Source organism: Protopterus annectens, chromosome 8.part0 (assembly GCF_019279795.1).
Source record: "Protopterus annectens isolate FY-2018-M chromosome 8.part0, PAN1.0, whole genome shotgun sequence".
In the NCBI taxonomy this organism is placed as follows: domain Eukaryota; kingdom Metazoa; phylum Chordata; order Ceratodontiformes; family Protopteridae; genus Protopterus; species Protopterus annectens.
In genome coordinates, this window is record NC_056741.1 from 1,337,033,386 (window position 1) to 1,337,056,493 (window position 23,108).

Below are 23,108 nucleotides of genomic sequence, written 5' to 3' on the forward strand. Positions count from 1 at the left end.
CCCTCTCTCTCTCTCTCCCCTCTCTCTCTCTCTCTCTCTCTCTCTTCACTCTCCCCCCCTCTCTCTCCTCCCTCTCTCTGTCCGTCTGTCTCTGTCTTGCCCCTTAAGTGCAGCAAGCGTTTTGCTCTGATCCCCCAACCAGGGGAGTTACTGTGATGCTCTGATATACAATTGACCCTCTTTGTCCTCTGATCCTGAAGTTTTTACAGAAAACAAGCAGGCTGAAGAGCTTAGTCATCCCCCTTGCCCCCTTCTGGCCTTGACAGGTATGGTTCCCCTTCCTCTGGTCTCCTTGCAGTATCCCTCTTGGATACTGGATCCCACCCTGGATCTCCTGTCCTATCCATTCAAAAAATCAACACTCCAGTCTTTATGCCCTCAGACTAACTGCATGGTTTAAAGTAAAACACACAAGAAACCAGCACCATGCCAGTAAGACGTTTATTGCGATCTGCATGGTTTCTCCACTTCCTGTAGTGGACAGTCCAGGCTTGCTTCCCCAGTTCATGAGATTATCTTAGCATCTCAGAAGGCTTCTACAAAGAAAGCTTACAGCCGCAAATAGAAAAGATTTTCTGTTTGCGATTCCAACCAGAATATCAACCAGTTCTGAACCTACTTCCATTCTTCTCTTTTTTTAACAACTTTTTAAAAAGAGAAGGCTAGTTTTCTATTAAAATTAAATTGGCAGCAACTTCTAATTTCCCATCTGGAAATAAAGCTCTTTCTCTGGCTATGGCCAAAATGTGTGAAGCTTTCATGAAGGGTATTTTTCTTCTCAGACCCCAAATAAATGTTCCATCTCCTTGGGGACCTCCCTGTGATACTTAAAGGCTTAACCCAAAAACCTTTTGAACCAGCAGAAAAATGCAATTTGAAATTTCTGTCCTGGAAAACCATCTCTTTAGTAGCTATTACTTCAGCAAATAAGTTCCAGGCTTCGGGACTCATCAGCTAAGCCTCCTTATCTTTCATAAGGACAAAGTATCCTTATGGACCAATCCTTCTTAAAGTGGCTATGGAGACTAACCTTAATCAGGCCATACAATTATTCCCAAATTTACAAATAAGGGAGTACCTATTTCGCCTCCTTTATGTGCACAGACAGTTGTGTTTTTACCTTCACAGAACAAAACATTTCAGGAAGTCCGATCACCTCTTACCTTTTTCTTCTAGCTGCCTGGGCCAGTGTCACCACTTACTGTAGCCAAGTGGGCTACTGATTGCATCTCATTTGTCTGTTCTCAAAAAGGATTAGAGTTGCCACAACCTTCAAGAGCTCACTCGATCCACTCAGTCTATGGCTACATTATTTGCATTCTCATCATACACTTTCAGTGATACTTTGGCTGCAGCCACTTGATCTATTACTTGCACCTTTGTTGCTCATTACAGATTTGATATAGTCTCTAGAAGCAGAGCTTCCTTTGGTTCATTGGTGCTCTGGCATGTCCTTCCCTGGGGGTGCCTCAAGGGCTACATTACTGTGGATTCTGTCTCTTCTATGAGGAAGAATGAAAAGGGACATCAGGTTTAGAAGCTATGTACTTGCCATAACTTGGTATCTATGTTGGCTGTTTTCATCCTTCCTCACTTTCCCTCACATCCATCCCCTCGCCTTGTCTCTTCTAGAAGGTTCCAATAGTCTACCAGGTATCAGTTTCAGGTTTGAGCCTCAACTTTTCTTGTATATATCCTGTTTCTCATATAACTTGGGGAGATTGGGCAGCAAACTCTTACCTGAGGAGCTAGAGTAATACCAGAGTATTATGGATAGAGGGAGGAGCTGAAGATTATGATCAGGAGTTTTTGGTATGCAGCATGTCAGATCAGAACCCAACTGTGAGGAAGAATGAAAATGGGCATCACAGATGCCAAGATATTCTAAGTACATAACTTCTAATTACACAGTTAAACCTGACACCAGTACAGAGGGTAGAATATTGGTGCACATCTGAACACAACATATATTGCATCCTTACCAACTCATCGCATAGACATATTCGATCTCAGGTTCATCAGATACTTTCCCATCCATTTCCTCTAGCCATATGCATCAAGCTCTGCAATCTGTGGCAGCAGCAGTAGTACTGCTGCCCTTAACATGGTACTATGAGTTTTCTTCAATGGACTCTAGCTGTTCAATGGTCTATTCTTTGACAACTATCTTTTCCAGTCAAGCTTAGACTGATTTGCTAACACCACATCCATTGGTGGAACCATTCGGATGACATTTACCTAGGACAACCTTTTGTCTTACTGCCAGTTTGGCCACACTGACTGCTTCCCAATTGGGGTGGGGGCATTACTTGAGAAAGACTGTCTAAAGCACGTGGTCCACTCAAGCGACCAATTTGCATATCAATGTCCTTGAGATGAGAGTAATCTTGTTAGCATTGCAGGCATTTCAAGATACTCTTCTAGCCGGGAGGCTGAGTGTGGCAATGGGCAATCCTCTTCCAACCACTTTCTAGTTGCACATTCCTGGGAAAACCAGTGTATTGGCTAACAAACTCAGCAGGTCCAGTTTGATGCCACATGAGTGGTCTCTCAATCACTGGCAGAAAAAATTGTCCTTTGTTGGGGGCTAACCTTGCTGTGACCTCTGTGTACCCCAGAAGTGTAGCAAGTATTTAGTCCTGATTCCCCCGGAGGGTGAATTACTAAGAGATGCTGTAGTCCATGTTTAGCCATCCTGTCTCCTTTATGCTTATCCCCCACTTCCCTTGATCCCCAGATTCCTACAGAAAACAGTCCAGTTGAAGAACTCAGTCATTGGCCTCAATAGGTGTGGTTCCCCTTCCTTTGATCACATCTTTGCTATCCTCCCTGGATACTGGACCCAACTCCAGATCTCCGGTCACACCCCTCAAGGAGTAGTCATATTAATATCCCAGCCCTCTAACTGCATGGTTTCTTCAGTATCACTAATAGCCAGCCTTTGCTTCATTCCCCAGTATGTACCGTTATATTATCCTCACAAAAAGACACCACCAATAAGGTTTACAAGAACAAATGGAAAAGATTTTCCCTTTGAACATTGAGAAATATTGTTGGCCCTTCTGCCGCCGTGGTGTCTGCTGTTTTTGATTTTCTGGCTGTTCTTTTTAAAGGGGCTATTTTTATGATTAACCTACAGTTGGCAGCCATTTCAAAATTTCATATAGGAGATAATTTGGAAGAAGCCAAAGAATTATTTTTTTATGTAAAGCTTTTCTGAAAGGCACTTTTCTCCTTAGACCTCCAATAAAGAATCCTTCACATCCCTGGGATTGGACTGTGGTGCTACAAGGTCCGACTCAAGAATCCATTGAACCTTCAGCAAAAAAAATATTTAAAATTCTTGTCATGGAAAACAGCATTTTTAGTAGCTTTCACTTCTGCAAAAAGAACTGAACTCCAGGCTGTTTCATCAGACTTCCTACATCTTCCATGAAGACAGTTACTTTACAAACAAACCCTTCCATTTTTTTTTACATAAAGTGGCTTCTGAATCCAGCATTAACCAGTAAATGAATGGAATGTTTTCTTTCCAAATTTTTCAAACAAAGGAAAGCACATGCTACATCTCCTGGATGTGCACAGACAATTGTTTTTATCTACACAACACAAAACAAATTAGAACACCATATCAGCTGTTTGTGCCATCCTCATCAAATCAACTGGGTTATCCAGCTTCTAATGTTACATTGGCTAAATTGATTACTGACTAATTTCTTGGACCTGATCTCAACAACGCTATTTTCTACCAAGACCGCCTAAAACCCACTCAGTTAGATCCATGGCCACTTAATCAGCTTTTTCATTTAAGTGCTATGGATGATATTTGCACAGCAGCAAACTGGTCCAATGCTCATACCTTTGTTACTCATTGCAAATTAGATCTAATATCCAGAGCAGACCTGACTTTGGCTCAGTGGTTTTCCACTGTATCCTTCATGAGGGCCACCCAAGATTAATGTAACTGTGGGGACTCTGTCCCATTTGTTGAAAGAATGAAAAGGACAACAGACTTAAACATATACTCGCCATAACTAGATATGTTGTCCACTTTCCTTCACCCCCCCCCAATCCACCCCCTTCCTAAAATATTCTGGAGGAACCTGTTGGACTAATTAGTGGAACATATAGTTTCGGGTTTGATCTCTGTTCTTTTAGCTATCCCTTTCTTTAGCCATTTTATGAACAACTGTATCTGAGGTATTGAGGATGGGCTAGGGCATTATGGGTAGAGGGAGGAGGAGAGTTGGATCTGAAATCTGAAGTATGCAGCAGTGTCTGATCTAAGGATTGGATCTGTAGCTCATTCATTGAGGAAGAATGAAAATGGACAACACAGATGCCTAGTTATGGTAAATATGTAACTTTTAATTTAATCAAGAACAATTAATATGTAATATTGCGTAAACTTATCCCAGGATTTGAAAGTATCAGTTTTAAATCATGAAACATTCCCATTGATAGTAAGACTTTTTCACTAATTTAACTTTAAATCTTCAGGTTAATACTGACCCATAAAACCTTGGTGGATTTTTATTTCTTTGGGTGGATATTAGTAACCCAAATTTTATTTGTATCTTTCAAGTAATACTTGTCATGTCTGTTCTTAATCATACTAACTGTGCCAGTACATCTAGGTTGTTAAAAAAAATCATTAAAGCCTCTTTTTTTTAACCATCCATGAAAGCTTGTTGACATTGTTTCTGACAGCCACTTCACCCTCATGTTTTATGCTACCTGTTCATTTTACAGCTTCTGTCTTGGTGCTAGCAGCTTCTCCATCTGAAGCCTTCAGAAATTTAAACTATATACACTATTTACAGATTGGTCATTAGTGTCTATCCTTTCCCTCTATTCTTTTGTTTTCTGTCTTCGTGTTAGTGTATCTTCCACCATTTATGTGATTCCATTTTTGCCAACAATGTATCGGACTTCACAAACTGCTTGGGCATTTTGCAGAATACCTACTTTTCCACCAAACCCTTAACCTCTAAATTTTGGTCTTGATAACCAAAAGATGGGAAAATACTGATTTCCTTGACAACATCACTATCCATATTAACTCCCCAACTTCTTGCTGTGTTATTTTTCCCATGATAATCTTGAGATAAACTTAACCTCATTTTCTGCTCTGTAAGTTTCCCTTTAATTTTATTAGATCCTTAAAAGGCAGTAATTAGCAACTCCCCAAAACGTCAGTCCCCCAGTTGGTCACCATTACATCATAATCATCAGAGCTTAGTGGAGCTGATGGGAGCAATTGTCCCAATTTTGCAGGTGTATAAAAATGTTTGTGGAGTCATTTCCACACAAATATATATGAACTTTGTGTTTTTATTACTGCCTTATGACATTGAACAAATTTCAAGCCATCTTGCTTGTGGGAAATCTTTACCTAGTAATTTTTTCCCATGTTTTCTCATGTCTATCACCCCTTGTTCTCTTCCTGTATTAGTTTATACACTTCGCTCGTTTTCCAGCCTTTTTTCCTTAGTCACACATTTTATTAGGCCTGGCCATTCCTCTTGCATTTTCTTACACCAGTTTATTTTCTGCATTTCTTGTCTGTCTGCCTAATACAGTAGGTGCATATGTTTGTCTGATCCATATGTGTAGTGTGTGTGACTGCCAACCTTAGTGTTTGTCAGTGAGAACCTTGCCTCCAGTGATAGTGTTGGTACATCCTACATACAGTATTAGTTTGCTTTATCATTGGTGGTTGTCAGAAAGCATGTCCATGCTGCAGTTTTCCTTCATCACTTTGCAACAAGAGGGGTGAGCACTCTGTGGATAAAAGTGTACACGAATGTAAAACTGGCCTACAAAGCAGTACCTTAACCACATCTGGCCAACATGCTGCTTCCTCCATACACACCACTGCTGAAAAGAGGCAAATCTACAACCAAACAAGTAAGGATATGGCCTGAGGAAGCAGTCTTGGCACTACAGGACTGCTTTGAATGTTAGAACTGGTCAGTGTTTAGAAATGTAGCTTTAAAGAACCACCATATTGACCTAGAGGAATATATGGAGTCTGTAATGGCCTATATTTCAAAATGTGCTGTTGATGTAACAGTCATCCAATGTATCACCATGTGCGCTAATCAGAAAGTCTTGCTATCTAGTGAAGTATATGAGCTCCTAAAGGCACAAAATGCTACATTTAAATCAAAAGACAAGGATGCCCCAAGAGTGGCCAGAACAAATCTAAGTAGAGAGATAAAGGAGGCTGAGGACCTACGGGCATAAAATTCAGGGATACTTCTCTGACCAAAGGGACTCCATCTCTGGCAAGGCATTCAAGCCATAACTGACTACAGGCCTGCATCCTCCCCATGTGATGACAACAGAATTTCTGAACAAATTATACACACCTACTTCAGCAGATTTGATATGGACAATGTCACTGTGCCAGATAAGCTCCCTGTTGAACAGGGCGAGGAGTTATGTCTAAGAACATTTAATGTTCTTAAGACCCTGAGGTGAGTAAACCCAAGATAAGCAGCTAGCCGTGATAATATTATGGGAAGAGTTCTAAGAGACTGTGCTACCCAACTGTCCACTGTACTTAGATACTCAACACATCCCTGCAACTAGCCATTGTACCAAGTTACTTTAAAAATATGACAATTATTCTCTTACCCAAAAAATCCCATCCGACAAGCCTAAATGATTACTGGCCGGTTTCTTTTACATCAGCAATAATTAAGTGTTTTGAGCAGTTGATCAAGAACCACATCTCTTCAAGCTTACCTGCAACACTGGATACATTAGTTTGCTTATAGATCTAACCAGCTGATGCAATGGCTATAGCACTTCATGAATCCTTGACACATCTAGAGAACAAGAATTGCCACGTATGAATGCTGTTAGATTTTAGTTCTGTCTTTAACACCATCATCCCCCAGAATCTGATATCGAAGCTGATCCAGCTGGGCAATGGCACCCCCCCTATGTAACTGGATACTAGACTTTCTCATGAACAGACTCCAAAAGGTATGTGTGGGAAATAACAGTTCCATCAGTATTACATTGAGCACGGATGTCCCTCAGGGCTGCATCCTGAGCCCTCTGCTGTTCACCTTGTTGACTCAACTGCATGGCCAAGCATGAATCCAACAAAGTCAATTTTGTGGATGATACCACTGTCATAGGTCTTGTTAGAAATGATGAGGAAATGGCCTACAGGGATGAAGTGGAGCAATCTGATAGGCTGGTGTGGCAGCAGCAATCTGGCCTTAAATGTAAGCAAGACCAAAGAACTAATAGTGGATTTCAGGAGGATTTGGAGATGCATCAACCTCTGGAAATTAAGGGGGTGGCAGTGGAAAGAGTCAAAAATATCAAGTTCCTGGGGGTGAACATCTCAGATGACCTATCCTGGTAGTTTCATATTAGCCACACAGTAAAGAAGGCACAACAACGTCTGCACTTCCTACAGAAACTGAGGAAGGCAAACCTGTCTCGGTCCCCCTGTAGAAGGCTTTGAGAATGGACTATCTAGCATCCTCTCAAATAACATAGTTTGGTATGGTAACAGCTAAACATCTGACCGCAAGGCTGTCCTGAGGGTAGTGAGGATAGCAGAAAGTCATTGGTTCCTCGCTCGCATCCTTGGATGATCTGCAATGAGACTCGTTTGTGGGAAGGGCTAGGATGATCAACGATCCCACTCACCCTGCCCATGGCATGTTCTGCCTTCCCTTGGGCAGGCTGTATTGCAGCTTACAGAGCAAAACATCTAGACTAAACAGAAGCTTCTTCCCTCTATCCATAAGGCTGATAAACTTGAATGCCAGGCATGGCAGTGAATAATTAGAGGAGTATGCCACTTGCTATTAAGTATCAGCTGTAGTGATCACTCGAGCAAATTGCTTCAGTAACTGGTATAGTTAGCTTGATCTCTTATTCTATTTCTTCCCGAGTGTGCCAATAGTCAGGAGTGAGTCATCACTCCATACATGTGGAATATGAACATCAGAATGCATCATACTACAACTGAAGTGCAATATTCTAAGCAATCACAACTGATGTCATAGTTTTGCAATACCTACTAGTATGTTGTCTTTCGGCTTTTCCCAGTTAGGGGTCGCCCAGTGGAACTCTGGTCCGCTAATGATTGGCAGTAGATTTTGACGAGGTGCCAGCTCGACGTTCAACCTTCATTGAAGACACACATTTACGCATGTATTTCGAATGCCCAACCAACCACGGGGAGGGCATGCAGACTCCACACAGAAGGCACTCCAGCCGAGAATCTAACGGGAGAACCTCTTGCTGTGAGGCAACAACGCTTCTGCTGCACCACCGCGGATGTATCAGAAATAAAGTTTAGTACTTTAGCAAAATAGCAAAGCATGCTTTGAGAAGTCTTCTACTTCTTTAGGTTTTAACACAAAATATGAAATGAAGCAACAAACTTGTTTAACTGTTTTCAGAAGCAGTAAGGCCACATCACAAGACTTTAATTTGTACACATCTCTAACAAACTAGACTAGTTTTAAAGAATCCTCTCTCTAAAAACCAAGAATAGTTTTAAAAGAAAAATACTATTTAAACCATACCAAACAAAAGCATCAGGATTAAGTTGCCATCTGTCTTCTAACATTAAACAATGGAATTAATTACCTGCCATCAGATTTTTCCTGGTGTATATAAAATCTGAAACTCACAGCTGATTTTATGGCTCACATGACTGCTCTTCTATTCTGATAAGCAGGGAGTTAAGTGTACACTGCAGCAGTCTAAATCATGTAGCACCACTACCTGCTGTATGACACAGGACTGAGCAATTCAGTTCAAACAGCTAATGAACTGTGCTGTGCTCCTTGCTTATTCCTGCATACAAGTCCTACTGTACATCTTTCTTGAAAGTTTTGCTATGTGACCAGCATCACAAGGGTAAAAAAGCTTATATTATGGACCCAGACTAACTGCGCTGTCATAAATGCATCTCACTGGTGCCCATCATGTGGGTAATACTGTCTGTCTTCCTGTCAAATTATGGTAATTGTTCATTTTAATTACTGTATATGCATTCGTCTTACTGTCATTCAAACTATGTTCATTGTTATGTCTTGCATGGGAACCAAAACAATGTAATTTCATTCAGCTTGCACTGCTGTGTATATCTGATCAACAAAGCTTACTTTGACTAACATCTTGTCTGCTAAACCTAAAATATTTTATGGACACTAAAGCTTTCTTTTTTCTTTGTAATTTTTCTCATGTTCTTATCCCTCCAAATGTCCTTTTTGGAAATATCGTGGTTCCAGTCTTCTGCTAAGTATGCCCACTTGAAACTGCATGATCCTAAGTAACAGTGACCGTATTGTTTGAAATTTCCCTTTGTGGTATACAGATGAAGGCAAGTTGTGGTCGTAGTCTTCCCTATATAGATTATATTAGTTTCTCATCTGCTAATATTACCCCATTTTTCTTGCCATTTGGTATGCTTGTGCTAGTATTATGTTGTCTCTGTGCTGTAACTTACAATTTAAATGCGTTTCTTGCAGCACTGCTGTTATTTATTCTTACTTTGAGTTTCTAGATCCTATCCCTTTTCACTGGATTTGCCAGTCCTTTTACATTCCATGTACCCACATTTATTCTTTCCATATCTGCTAATGATTCTCTTGCTTTTTATCCCTCCACTAATGTTTCCTTTCAACTCTAATCTTCTTTTTCCTGTCCTTCCTTTTTCTCTCCCTTTTCTTCCTTGCTTGCATTCCCTGACTTATTTTTGCCTTATATTTACTGTTAATCTTCTGTTATCTGTTTCTTCTGTTTAGTTGCTGTCTGTAATGATGCACTAATGTAATGAAACTTGTTAGAATAGTCCCTGTATAGAAAGGGGGTCCTTTTTCTAAATTCTATTTTTCCCTCTCCATAACTATATAAAAAATGCTTCTTGAAAGCAGTAAGTTATGCAGCTTCAAAGTACTACCTGCAGGCCTCATATTTCCCACTCAATGAATTGGAGTAAATTTGCTTCAAGACCTCCGTTTCCCCATTTTGGCAGTAATTTATACTGCCTTAATCTGTTGTCCTATTTTAAATGGGTCCATCAGCCAGCTTCTCTTGCCTTTTCACTTTCATGTTGAACTTGTTGGGCATTCTGCTTGCTGATGCCCTTTCTTAGCATATCTGAGATGCTTCCATCTAATACCACTTTCCTTGGCTAGGATTGTCATTGATAAAACATTTTAGTGAATCCCCTACACCTTTTAATTCCCTTTTGAGCACTTTCTACCTTTCTTGAAAATCTGCCCAGAGCGGTCTTGGATGTATTTTACTTCCTACCATACTTCCTTCTTGTACCTAATGTACTGCTACTCATCCAAACAGGAGGGGTGAGCCAAGGTATAGAGGTCCTTTCTTTTTGTTTCCCCTACTTTACCTTCACTGGTATGGCCTAATGCCTTGATTATGGGTTACAATCTAGGACCCACCCCTCCAATGACGATTAACTTAATTAAAAGCAATACTGCCAACCGTACCCTCAAAGGAGATACAGTACAAAGACAATTGCATATTTGGCAAATCTATTTTCATCCATTTGTGTTTGTGGCTTGTATGCCCTCAAGTCTTGAACAGCTTCAAGTTACATCAATGTAGTCCATGTCATTTCACACTTATTTCCAGTTAGGTAATTCTATAAACCTTGATATATTCTAATTTAATTCTTCATTTAGATAGTTTCTCTACACTATGTAATCACTTTCGTGTACCACTGAAATCCACTCAGGGTGCAGACTCATTAAAAACACAAGTAAAACTTCAGTTGTCAAGTCAATGGATGTATTCTTGTCACCATTTTATTCAATTTTCCACATCAAACTGTTTCTCTTCATTCAGAATCCTGTGCCTCACAACTAGTCTTCAAGTAACTGTGCAATACTAAAGTCTCATGCAATGTGTTCACTGCGAAAAATGTTAAAATGAGTTTCTAAGTGCAGTATTACTGTCTACCTGCATGTCCAAGATGTAATATCTAGGTGTTATATGTGTAAATGTCTGTGAAAATAGTCTATATGTTGTGTGAGCATTGAGTCTGGAGAATTCAGTTTTTGCAGTTGTGTGATTTCTGAATGACAAAGTTTACTTTGACTCAATATCTGAATAGTTTATCCTCTCCCAGCCATAAGCATATTTCTAATAAGTTTGATGGTCATATTCATCTATAAACCTGGCTTATAGTCCTCTTGACTACAGTATTAACATTTTCTGCCCTACCTAGTTCCTTCCCTCACCCCCATTTCTTTGAATTTCTAAGCACTTATCACATGGTCTGTTTGACACCCCTCAATATACGACTTCAAAGCTCAATGTTCAACACCTAATACATAAAGTTTTTTTATACTGTAATTGTTTAATTCATATGATTGTAATCTAATTAGCAAATGTATGATTGGTAATTTATATGAATGTCTGTACATGTGTATTACTGAATGTTCGTTTAAGTGTTTGTAATAGGTTTGAGTGTTTTCCCAAGATTCTGCTAAAAAGGGGTTTTAAAGTTTAAAAAAAAAAAAAAAAAACTCTGCATCCTTTATCCCATTTTTACTTTTTTCCAGACATCTTTATCTTAACTGTCTAGGTTCTTTTTAATTTTCTTGTTACTTGCAGTTCTCAAAATCTCTCCAGCCTTTCAGTTAGGGTTTCTTATTTGATCTGCCCAAAAAAACGAAAAGACAAACTTGAAAAAAAACACCGCTAACTCACAACCACACCAACAATATCCACAGACTCTGTGATCAAAATCCAAAAAGAGGCAAACAGGCTGAACGCTAATGAGCAAAATGAAAAGTTTTATTTAAGCTAAACAACAAAGCTTTTTGTCGGTGCTCTGCACCAACTTCATCAGAATAAACAAACTTGCGCCATTGCACTGATTCCCTTAATATACAATGACCTAAAAAAACACCCCCCCCTTCCCTCCATTCAGATTAAAGGCGCCGATACAAGGAATAATGACAGTAACATTAACTATTCCCTAAACTAAAAAATATATATCTTAGTTAACATCAGGAATATCTAAAAATACTACAAATAACATTAATGCAAACAAAGATGATATTTAAGGTAAATCTAAAAATTAATAATAAAAAAATATGTAGAGTATGTGGATATGCATCAAAAATACTGTCAATTTGATTCTAGCCACGAAGGTAAAACCCGTTCATCAATAAATGTAGACTATAACTTGTAAAACATTAAAAACTATATAAAATGTAAACCAAGGAGGTTAACAGGACAACAGTGCCCAGCTCGACTATAACAAGACCAAAACATGTTGCTAGGTTGAGCAGGAACTCATGGGCTAAAAACATAACATAATAACTAACGAACCCCCAGCGCTGAAAATAAATCAACAGGTACAAACAAAACTAAAACTGAGACTGCAATGTGGGGTGATATCCACTCCTCAGTGCCAAAACCTCACCTCGCTAGACTTCTCAGTTTTAAAAAAACAACTAATAGATAACATGCTATTGAGGCCAGGAAAATGGTAAGCTTCCAACCTCAGCTGCCACATGAGTTCCCTACACTCCAATCTGAGCAATTCCGGACCCCCCTATTCCCGGTACATAATTGATCAATCACCGAGAAAGTAAACTCATGACCTGGATTATCATGTATGTGCATCGCCAGGGCGTTGTCCAACCTCTCCTTCTTTATGGCATACAAATGTTCATGCATATGATCCTGTAACTTCCTGCCGGTCTTGCCAATATAAAATCCGGGACAGGACGAACATTGGGCCAGATATACCACCTGGTTACTAGCACAATTATATCTCCCATTGTTGAGGAACTTCTTGTCCCTAATCGAGAAAGCTTTGCCTGCTTTGACATATCTGCAGAATCTGCACATATTACATTTGTACATTCCAGATCGTGAGGATGCACTCTTGAATTTCTTCTCCAAAATGTCCTTGATATTGGGGCCTCTCCTGAAAGTCACTGTAGGGTAGTGGTTCGACCCAGCCAGTCCCATAAGTTCTGTTTATAACAAATGCCAATTCTTCTTGATGATGGACACTATCTCGTTGGCATCCAAATTGAAAGAAATTATTAAATTGCACTGGAACCTGTTACTGGTCGGGAAGGGGCCATCGGCTCAGGCTGAGTGGCCCAAAATGGGTCTAAAATGACCATTGGCCCTCTTATACCTGACCTCCGAGCACAAATCAGCAATAAGGTCCTCTGGGTACCCTCGACACAGAAAAAGGTTCGAAATGAACCTACACTCATCCAGAAAATCCCTATCTTTGGGCACCATTCTGGCCACCCTAACTAGTTGGCCCTTAATTATGGCTCTCTTTTGGTGGACTGGATGGTTACTGTCAAAATGTAAATAGGAGTTTGAAAAAGTCAGCTTCCGATGGATTTTAGCTGAAAACCGACTCTTACCCCTATCCTTGGCCAGTTCCACATCTAAATCGGTTATCCTTTCTGAATCGAAAGTTAAGGTAAATTTCAGAAAATCGGTTGAGCTATTGAAACGGTCAACCAGGCAAAGTGCCTCTTCTTGGGTGTCCTTGAAGATAAAAATGTCGTCCAAGAACCTTGTGTACAAAGAAACCTTCTCCTGAACGATGGCATTGGGAAAAACAAAATTCCCCTCCCAATGAGCCATCACTAAATTGGCCACACTGGCCCCACAGGGTGACCCCATCGGAACTCCAGTCAACTGATGGAACCATCGGTTGTTAAATGTGAAAAAGTTACACATCAGAATGATGTCCAGCAGCTCACTAGCCATCAATCTCCTCCACTGGGGCTTGTTTAGAGGTCATCTCTAATTGGATCCACTCAACTGCAACACAATGGGGAATAGAAGAATATAAATGACATCAATGGTCAAGAAATGACTATCCCCACTGAAAACAATTGATCCAACCTTCTCCAGAAATGACCAAGAATCTTTTGAAATAAGTGGTACACATGCCACATTTCTTGAGTATACCATCCACCACTTTGGCTGCTGCATAGGTGATGCTACTTTTAGCACTCACTAACTGACGAATGGGTGGATCTTAAATACTCTTATGGATCTTCGGATTCCCAAACACTGGAATTCAAGGTGAGGAAACTGAAATAAAGTTGAACACATCCAAGTCCAAAAAACCATTAATAAACATATCCTCCAAGTAAGACCGGACTCTGCTCATACTTAAATTCAGTTCATTCTTTGATACTTCCCTATAGGTATCAGAAGATAGTATAGCCAACATCTTGTCAATGTACTCGTCCAAATCCATAGCCACCAAACCGCCCCCTTGTCAGGTTGCATGAGTTTCACTGATGAGGAACATAGGACATCCAACAGGTCCCTCTCATTCTTAGTAATGTTGAATTGGGCTGGGCATTTAGAATTAAGTAGGAACCGGATGTCCAGATCACACATTTGTTCAAACACACCCACTGAGGGGAGGAGCGGTGGGTTATACGTACTCTGGATATGATAGGGATTCCTGGACTGAGTTGAGCTTCCCAACAAGAGACAAATTCAGCATTCTCATGAACAATTTAAGGTCTAGAATGGAGCTGTCCACACTGGCTCTCCTTGAAGGTACAAATGACAACCCCTTGGCTAAAATATCCACCAAGGGTTGTGGAAAAACAAAGTGGGAATAGCTGTAGATTCTAAAATCTCTCCCAGTGTTGAAAACTACCTCAAAAGGCTTGACGAGGGGGGGTTGGAAAACTCCATCATCACACATTAAGTTTCTCCTGGTTTTGTACCTGTTCCTCATCTTCCGACTCTGTCTGTTGTGGTGACTAGGCATGGGCTTGAAAATTTGCCCCATCAGAATCAGGTGCTGACTGGATCTGATTGGTATTAGAACCACCGTGGTGTCTCCCCTCATATGGGATCTCCTGGCTAGATGATCTGCTGATATAACCCCTGCTTCTTGGTCTTGAGGCTGGAATTGTTGCCCAACTCCTGAGGACTCATCCAAACGACCAATGGCTTGTCTACTGTCCCCTATGAAATTCCCTTGGGACTTAGGGGGTCTCGGATAGGCTACCCCATCCTTATAAGCCTTTGGAGTTTCTTAATTTTAGTCTAGGTAATATTGGATATATGCTGGTCAATACTGGTATATATCCTTTCATATTTATACCTCGAAAAGTGAATATCCAATTTAATCTCCTCATCCAGGGTTGATAATTCCCTAGCTAAAAGGTTAATCGATTCCTGATGTGTACTGATCAAGTTCACCAATTCACTCCCATGTCTGTCAAATAATACCAGGAGGTCCTGATGGAACTTAGAGCCCTCCTCCAACCCAGTTGGATATTGCCAGGAGCGAAGTCCTTTCGGTACAATCTTCACCTGGCGGCATTCACTAAAATAAGACTCCAATTGCAATTTCCTTAATTTAAGCAACTTCTGGTCGAACAAATTAAGCTTAAATGACAAATTTGAACTCTAATTTGAAGAGAACTCAAAGTTGACATGATCATTGCTGATATTAAAACAGAATGGCCGACTCTGCCATTGATTCAAGTTAAGGTCCACATACCTCTCCTCGTGCCCTCCACATCACCAATACTCTGCGCTGGGGCACCAACATCGCCATGGGAACTGATGCTGCCTTCTGTTAAACCCCTGGTTACTCCTTCACGCTCCTGCCTCTGTTGACAGGGAAGCAAGCTGGAATCCACTACCGGCTCAACAACCACTCCACTGGCTGGAACGAATTCCGGTGACCCAGTCAGCTGGACTCTAGGGGGTCGTGTTGCAAAAGAAAGATGTCCGGCTCCTATTTGTGCACATTGCGATAAGCCATCCACTCGGGATAATTGGTCAACCTCGTCAGTTGGAAAGTTGATCATCATAGTCAAGTTGCCTGGAGCGGACATATCCCTGGCATCCGGTGCAGTGGTAGACATCAAAAAACTTATGAACTGCCCAAAAAAAAAACGAACAGACAAACTTGAAAAAAACCACCGCTAACTCAAAACCACACCAGCGATATCCACGGACTCTGTGATCAAAATCCAAAAAGAGGCAAACATGCTGAATGCTAATGAGCAAAATGAAAAGTTTTATTTAAGCCAAACAACAAAGCTTTTCATCGGCGCTCTGCACCAACTTCATCAGAATAAACAAACTCGCGCCATTGCACTGATTCCCTTAATATACAATGACCTAAAAAAACACGCCCCCCCCTCCCTCCATTCATATTAAAGGCGCCGATACAAGGAATAATGACAATAACATTATAACTATTCCCTAAACTAAAAAATATATATCTTAGCTAACATCAGGAATATCTAAAAATACTCCAAATAACATAATGCAAACATTTTGCTCATTAGCGTTCAGCATGTTTGCCTCTTTTTGGATTTTGATCACTGAGTCCGTGGATATCGCTGGTGTGGTTGTGAGTTAGCTGTGTTTTTTTTTCAAGTTTCTTATTTGATGATAACACTTTTCCTGCCTCTATTTCTCCTAGTCTCATTTCTCTGTCTCTGCTTGAAGCGATTGAAGAATCTCCACCTTCTCTCATCTGCATATGGTTTTGAATAGCAGAAAAGTTTCTTAGCTGTGGGTTTTCCATAGTCTTCCTTTGTGACTGTCTTTCTTATTATTTGCTGCATTCTTCCTTTCTATTGCTTCTTTTGCTTTCATAGCTAGGTCTGGTAGCTTAAAGGACCCCCCCCCCTCCACACACACACGCATCTTAATTTTTGGACTGGTATGAATGCTGCCTTCGCCATGTTGGAGCTGAGAAGTCATAGTTTAGAAATATTCTGGTTTATTTGCATGTGAGTTTATAACCAATCCAAGAACTCCAGCTTGGATGCTAAGAACGACAACCATTCTGTGGTATTAAAATAGAACCAACTGGCAGCTCTGTTTAAAACATGTACTTTATTCAAAAAACACACAAAAATAACAAAACTAACCACATTCATCCTTTACAAACGAGACTTCATCAGAGTTTGAAAGAATGTAGCTCAAGTTCCTTTTAAAACCTCATTAACCAATCAGATTTTATCTAGTAATACAAAATAACACACCCTGTTGGATAAAGCCCAGGCAAGGAGCTGATAAAATTGTAAAATGTGGAACCTTAAAGTCACAGTAATAAGATCCATTGGAAAAAACGTTCTTGGGTTGGTTACTAATTTACAGCTGTTGTGGTGTGGATTGCACATGAATTTATGCCCTAGTTTCCACAACTGGTTTTAGTATATTTTCTTTCAATGTGCAAGTTACAAATTGTACTAACATTTATCTTTTGAATTGATCCTTTCTCATTAGGTTCCAGGTTGCTCAGTGTGCTGTCTTGATCTGTATGTGTTCTGTGAGCCCCACCTGCACTTTAGTTGCTTATGCATCAAGGCTTTACAGCCCTTGAATTCCTTGTTTCTGCGACTCCTACAATTTGTAGATTCATTCTTTGGTAGACCAAGAAGGTAGTAAACAAATTTATGTCCAGTAAATCGACCTTAGCATCTGGTTTCCAGCTAGGTGGCTCTGTTTATGCCTTTTGGTCTTTTTCCAGCTTGAGATGTACACATTTAACATCACAAAATACATCTTTTCAATGTAACTTTGTTTTTTAACCCCCTGGCGTTTGGTATCTCTGCTGAGTTCTTCATTGTTGCAGACATAACTGCTATTCCATTGCTCTTTTGCCACTTTCCTTCCGTTTTTAACTTCTGGACATTCACCCCTTTTCTGTCCAGTATCGCTCTCTTAATATTGTTTGTATGCATTATATTGAATTTGTTGCTGTTAATTCACTGGAATTTTACTTAGTTCCTCTGCAGAGAGTAGGGAGCTAGGAAGAGGTGTTGCTTATGCCCTGTGCCATATTGGAAGTCCCCAGGATTTTATTAATTTTGCTTCCAGTACCGAGTGACTCAGTCCTCTCCTAAGTAATCAGCCTGTTCATTCCATGTCACTGGAGCAGTGGTTGAGAGGAAGATGGGTCATTCTTCTTAAAGCCAACAGGGGATTGCTCCTGATATTTTGTATGCGGCCCTAACATCCATGCTTGTGAGGGGTGGAAATGTGCAGTGGGTTGATTGCAAAGGATGTTACCTCATGTATACAAGGTGTTCCCTTTATGCAGCACTCCCAAAGCATGAGAGGTGGTTTTCTCTGGTCTTCACCTGGGAAATTACCCCCATTTCTTAAGGCCACACAATGTGTATGCAAACCTGTCCCGTGGGAGAGGTGGGCAGGTCTTGCCTTTTTTCTCATCTCCCTCCCTGGTTGGCTTTCCCAGTGCTGATCCCCTAAATGAACCCCAGTCTCCTGAGTTACAATTAAGACTCCATTCCACTGCACTATAGATCCAAGCACTGGTAAGCATTTATCTAACAATCCTGGTGGCAGGGGACTGGCAAGAAGATGGTGGAGATAATACCCTAAGGTCAGCTCTTTCTCAGGGTGGAGGTATCGGGAATATCATTGTTCACTTAATTCTTGAGGGGAGAGGGGGTAATGCACTGAACTGTATGGGAATGAACAGACATCAAGTGGTTGCTGGCATGTGGATGGTATACACCCCCTGGCCAAAAAATAATTTGGGTATAACCAGGAATATTCACCTTAGTTAAAATTGTATCCCCTTTGCAGTGCGTCCTTAAATGTTTTTCCCCCATCTCATGTGAGTTTCAAATATTGATATCCCCAGCCCAATGTAGCCTTAGGCTCTTCTGTCCACTCCCCTTGCTACCACGCTTGTGTGTCCCTTCATCCCCCAGTTGTCTTTCCAGTGTTACCCCTGCCATGACATTTCATCAGTTGGGCATCCAACTCTTTGGGAAGTCTACTGCAACACTTGCCATCTACTAGGCCTTGACCATGAGGAATCTGGGGGGAAATGTAAATGTGAAGCATTAGGAACCATGTTTGTGGCAACTGGCCATTTCCCCATAGCATTGGAGGCAGCTAGTGCAATGATGTCAGGATGTTATTTAACCCCAAAGTATTCTGTGAGGCCCCTTGTCTACTCCAGAGGTGTCACAGACTTCAGATTTCTGTTCATTCTCATTTTCCAGGATAGGAAAGCTGGCTGTCAGCTGTGTCATCCTCTTCTCCAGCTAAGTCCTTCCAGGAGCCAGACTCTGTTCCTGAGCACGAGTTGCCAGTGATGCAGGCACGAGTTGCCAGTGATGCAGGCAGACAACCCTCCCTTACTGGAACAAGATTACAAAAAGCCATTCATTATAACTGGCCAAGAGCAGTTCTACCATTTGACAGTGTTCATTTTTGCCTCCTTGAAAATGCACTTCTTGGAATTTTTATACTGTACTTAGAGTATGTTGTGTAGGACATTTTCACTATTTTTATAAGGTTTTTCCTTTTGTGGTTCTGTGGTTGTGGGGTTGGTATAAATAAGGGTATGTGGGGGGGGGAGAACTTTGGCCCCCATATCTGAGGTGGAGAAGCATGCTCATCTGTAGTTTCCGCAAGTGCATTTTGTGACTCTTCTAGTTTTGCTTTTGGGTTATGGGCCTCCTCTTGCTGGATCACAACATTGTACTGATTTCTGTTTTATGTAGTCTTACTGAATACTCTTACATGTGTAAACTGTAGAATTATATTGCAAGATAAACATATGATTTAAATTGTTCTACCATGCTTAAATGACAGTAAAAATACAATTAATCCTCTTTTGTAGGACTGCAAAATTTAAATTTTCTGGGCACATCCATATAAAACCTTTTAGTCCTAGAATGAACCATTTTAACATACAGTTTAAATAGATGTCAGCAGTTACATTTTTGTCACCATTGTAAAGGTCGTAGTTTTATTCATATAAACTCATTTAAACTACTTGGTCCAAGACATGGTTGAGTAGCCTGTTTTACTTTAAAAAAAAAAAATGACTTGCTTTATCATTGTTCTGAACGTTGCTGAACAGAATTGTTAATTACAAAAGTTAAGTGTGGTATGTTAAGAACTAGTTGACAAATGGCTTAAGATCCCCAATGTATGGTTTAACTTGATAGTTAATACGGATTATATTTTTTTAAAAATTTCAAGTTTTTAGAACATGCTCTTTCCTACAGTACTACAAATTATCTGAATGTATTTAAATGTAGTGCAGCTAATTAAAAGATTTGTCTTTGTAAATCTTTAACTGTTCCATTGCTATGCTACCAAAACATTTTTTCTGCTCTTTTTTCAGTACTTACTACCTGCTATAGTTCACATAAATCATCAGCCTTTCCTTGAACATGGTGATGGGCCAATTGTAAGTATAATTTATTACTTTTTTGAGCTAACGAACCCTTGACATCAGTATAGTTTTTGTAGTGGTATATGCACGCCTGTCATTACTTCTAGAGCAGTGGTATCCATGAAAGTCTTATATTTGGCCTTTGCTGATGTCCTGTCATAGAAGATGAATATTTGTTGTAAGGTCACCCCAGATGTTTTTAGTAGCAAACATGAACTGGTTGGCAGTGAAGCCTGAGAGAGAGTAACACTGTCTACAGTTCAGTGCCACATGTATCTTCTCATCTGTTTAAATACCGTCTTACATCTGCAACCTGCCTTATGCAAAGATTTTCTGTGTAGGGAGAAATGCATATTCAATATGCATTTTGCATGCTTCTGGTGTTGTATTAAATTCCGTATCTGTACTGACCACTGCACAGGTATACCTTGAATGCTACTCGTGTTAGGTCTAGGATTTTCAACATTTTCTGCTCTCTGCGGGTATTGGTATCTGGTATCACAGGTATCTGGGTTTGTTGTTTCTATATATATATATATATATATATATATATATATATATATATATATATATAGATATATATATGTGTGTGTGTATATATAGTGTGTATATATATATATATATATATATATATATATATATATATATATATATAATTACACACACCTTTACTAATGTTTGTCTGAAGTGATAATTTAACAGAAAACAAATCCTATTGATTTTTTCTATTTACATACATTATACACCATCTTTTCTTTCCTTGTTACTTTCATTAGTCCAACATAACATACATTCCTGAATTCATGCCATCCCTTAAACCTCACTCATCCTCCTGAACATTATTCTGTATGTATTGTTTTCACAATTTCTATTTATTTCTATGTAATTTGCTCCTGCTAATTTTTTGAAGAGCTATCTCCCAGTTTATCTTCCTGTTAATATTGAATACTTCAAAAGACAACTGGTTTAGACTTTGATTTTCTTGTAATTGCATTTTTTTAATTGCCAGCAGAATTTAACTTAAGGCGTTACTCTATCAAGGCAATTCAAGCCCTGTGTCCAAGCTCAAAAGAATAACTTGTTTGGTTACAGGTATTTGCGGACACATTATTTCTAACAGTACTCCAAGGAATTTGTTTTTAAATTTGCTGGCTCATTACATTTCCAAAACCTGTGTTCCCAGTTATGTTTCTTCCCCCATCACATTTCCAATATTTGCTGTGTCCGTGAGGAAAAAGTCTATGAAGCTTTGGGTATGAAGATACCTATGCAAACACTTCAAGCAAATATCCTAAACCTTATGGGCTTTATTGCATATTTGAGAGCCATATACATGTCCTTCCATTGTTCTGTTGTAAACTGCTGTTCCAGTCTTGCTTTACAATCTTCTCTAATCTCCTGTGATTTGAGTCCTGTAATTATGCAATATTCTATATGCCCTACTAAGCATTTCTGTTTTAACATAGGCTTCTACTGTATATACAACTATAAACTCAACCAGAGCAGGTCTTTCTCTCAAGTCTCCCATAGCTGTTTATTTGCCTTCCCTACCAGGGATATGAGAGTATAAGCAGTCGCTAGCCTGCAGTCTAAATGTCTTCTTGGCCTAATCCCACTCTTGCCTTCCTCCCAATATCTTGGTTCCTTTGCCAGCCTGCTCTTGCCTGTTTTCTGTACTCCTGCTTGCAGTTATCTCTCTTGGCATAACCTCCATTCTCAATGTTAAGTTGTCAATCTCGCCTTCATTCTTGCTTGATGGGTTCGGAGCCGATCCCTCGGCTCCGACTCGGCACTTGCTAAGCTCGAGAGTCACTTTTACCAGCTCAAGGCAGCCCCATATCCCATGATGCATGGCGGTAAGTACCTAGATCTCGTTTGCCGCTTCGCTTATGAGGTCCTCCTTTTACCAGCTCCTGGTAAGTGATTCACTATTTTGATATTTAAGCCCCTTTTTGCTAAAAACCCTTTAATTTTTAGTTTTAAGTTAATTATATAGATTTTCTGACAGAAAATCCCTGTCTCTACTAATTTTTTTTAGTCAAACTTTACCCATCCCATCCCCCCCCTGTTAGGGTGTGTGTGTTGTTTTTTCTAGTAATACCTTTTTGGTATTTTATTTAATTTAATTCTTGACTGGTGTGTGTGTGTGTGTTGTGAAACACCATGTCAAAGGAGAGGGTCTCAGGCTTTAAGAAGTGTGACTCGTGCTGTCAGAAGATGTCTCTGACAGACGGTCACACTTCTTGCCTGTATTGCCTGGGGCCTCTTCACCTGCAGGACTCCTGTGCTATTTGTCATTCCTTCAGCCAGAGAGTCCTGCAGGAAAGACGAAACAAGCTGATACTTAGGGGCCTTCTTGCCGGAGGGCTCTCCGCCAAGTCGGCTCCATCTAAATCAGCCAAATCTTCCAAGGCCCAGGCTTCTGTGTCTAAGCCTGCGGCCTCGCCCGACTCGTTCTGAGTCGAGATCGGCCCGGCTGGAGCCGATTCTGGCTTAACAGCCTTCGGCACCGATGGCTATCGGTGCCGATTCTGCATCGACCACTTCGTGTCGGCTCCGATCGGTTCCGACCACCATGTGGCACAGGCATCGGTGTCGGCTCCAATCGGCTCCGACACCGCTACTTTTGGCTGTATCGGCTCCCGCTGGAGCCGATGCATCGAGGCTTCCTGTCGGCTCCGATAAGTCTTCGGCTCCGACAGGATCTATAGTATCGGTTCCGATGGCTCATTCCAGGAAGAGGTCGAGGTCTCCTTCCTTGGAACCGATACTTTCGGCTCCGGCTTCACCTCTCCTTTCGGAACGGAGCCATCGGAGCCGATCTTCAAGGTCATCCAGACTTTCAGACCATGACCTAGAGAGAGTGGTCAGCAGATTACTTAAGTCACAG

At 40.5% G+C, this 23,108-nt stretch overlaps 1 protein-coding gene across 1 annotated transcript in view; it reads left to right on the top strand.

Moving 5' to 3' along the window:
• The window catches only part of LOC122808477 (probable ATP-dependent RNA helicase DDX5), a 710,554-nt gene that overhangs the window by 238,001 nt on the left and 449,445 nt on the right, over positions 1-23,108 (top strand). The window contains exon 6 of the mRNA XM_044079433.1: positions 20,168-20,233. Within this exon, the coding sequence (XP_043935368.1) occupies positions 20,168-20,233 (66 nt within the window). The remainder of the gene's footprint in view (positions 1-20,167; positions 20,234-23,108) is intronic.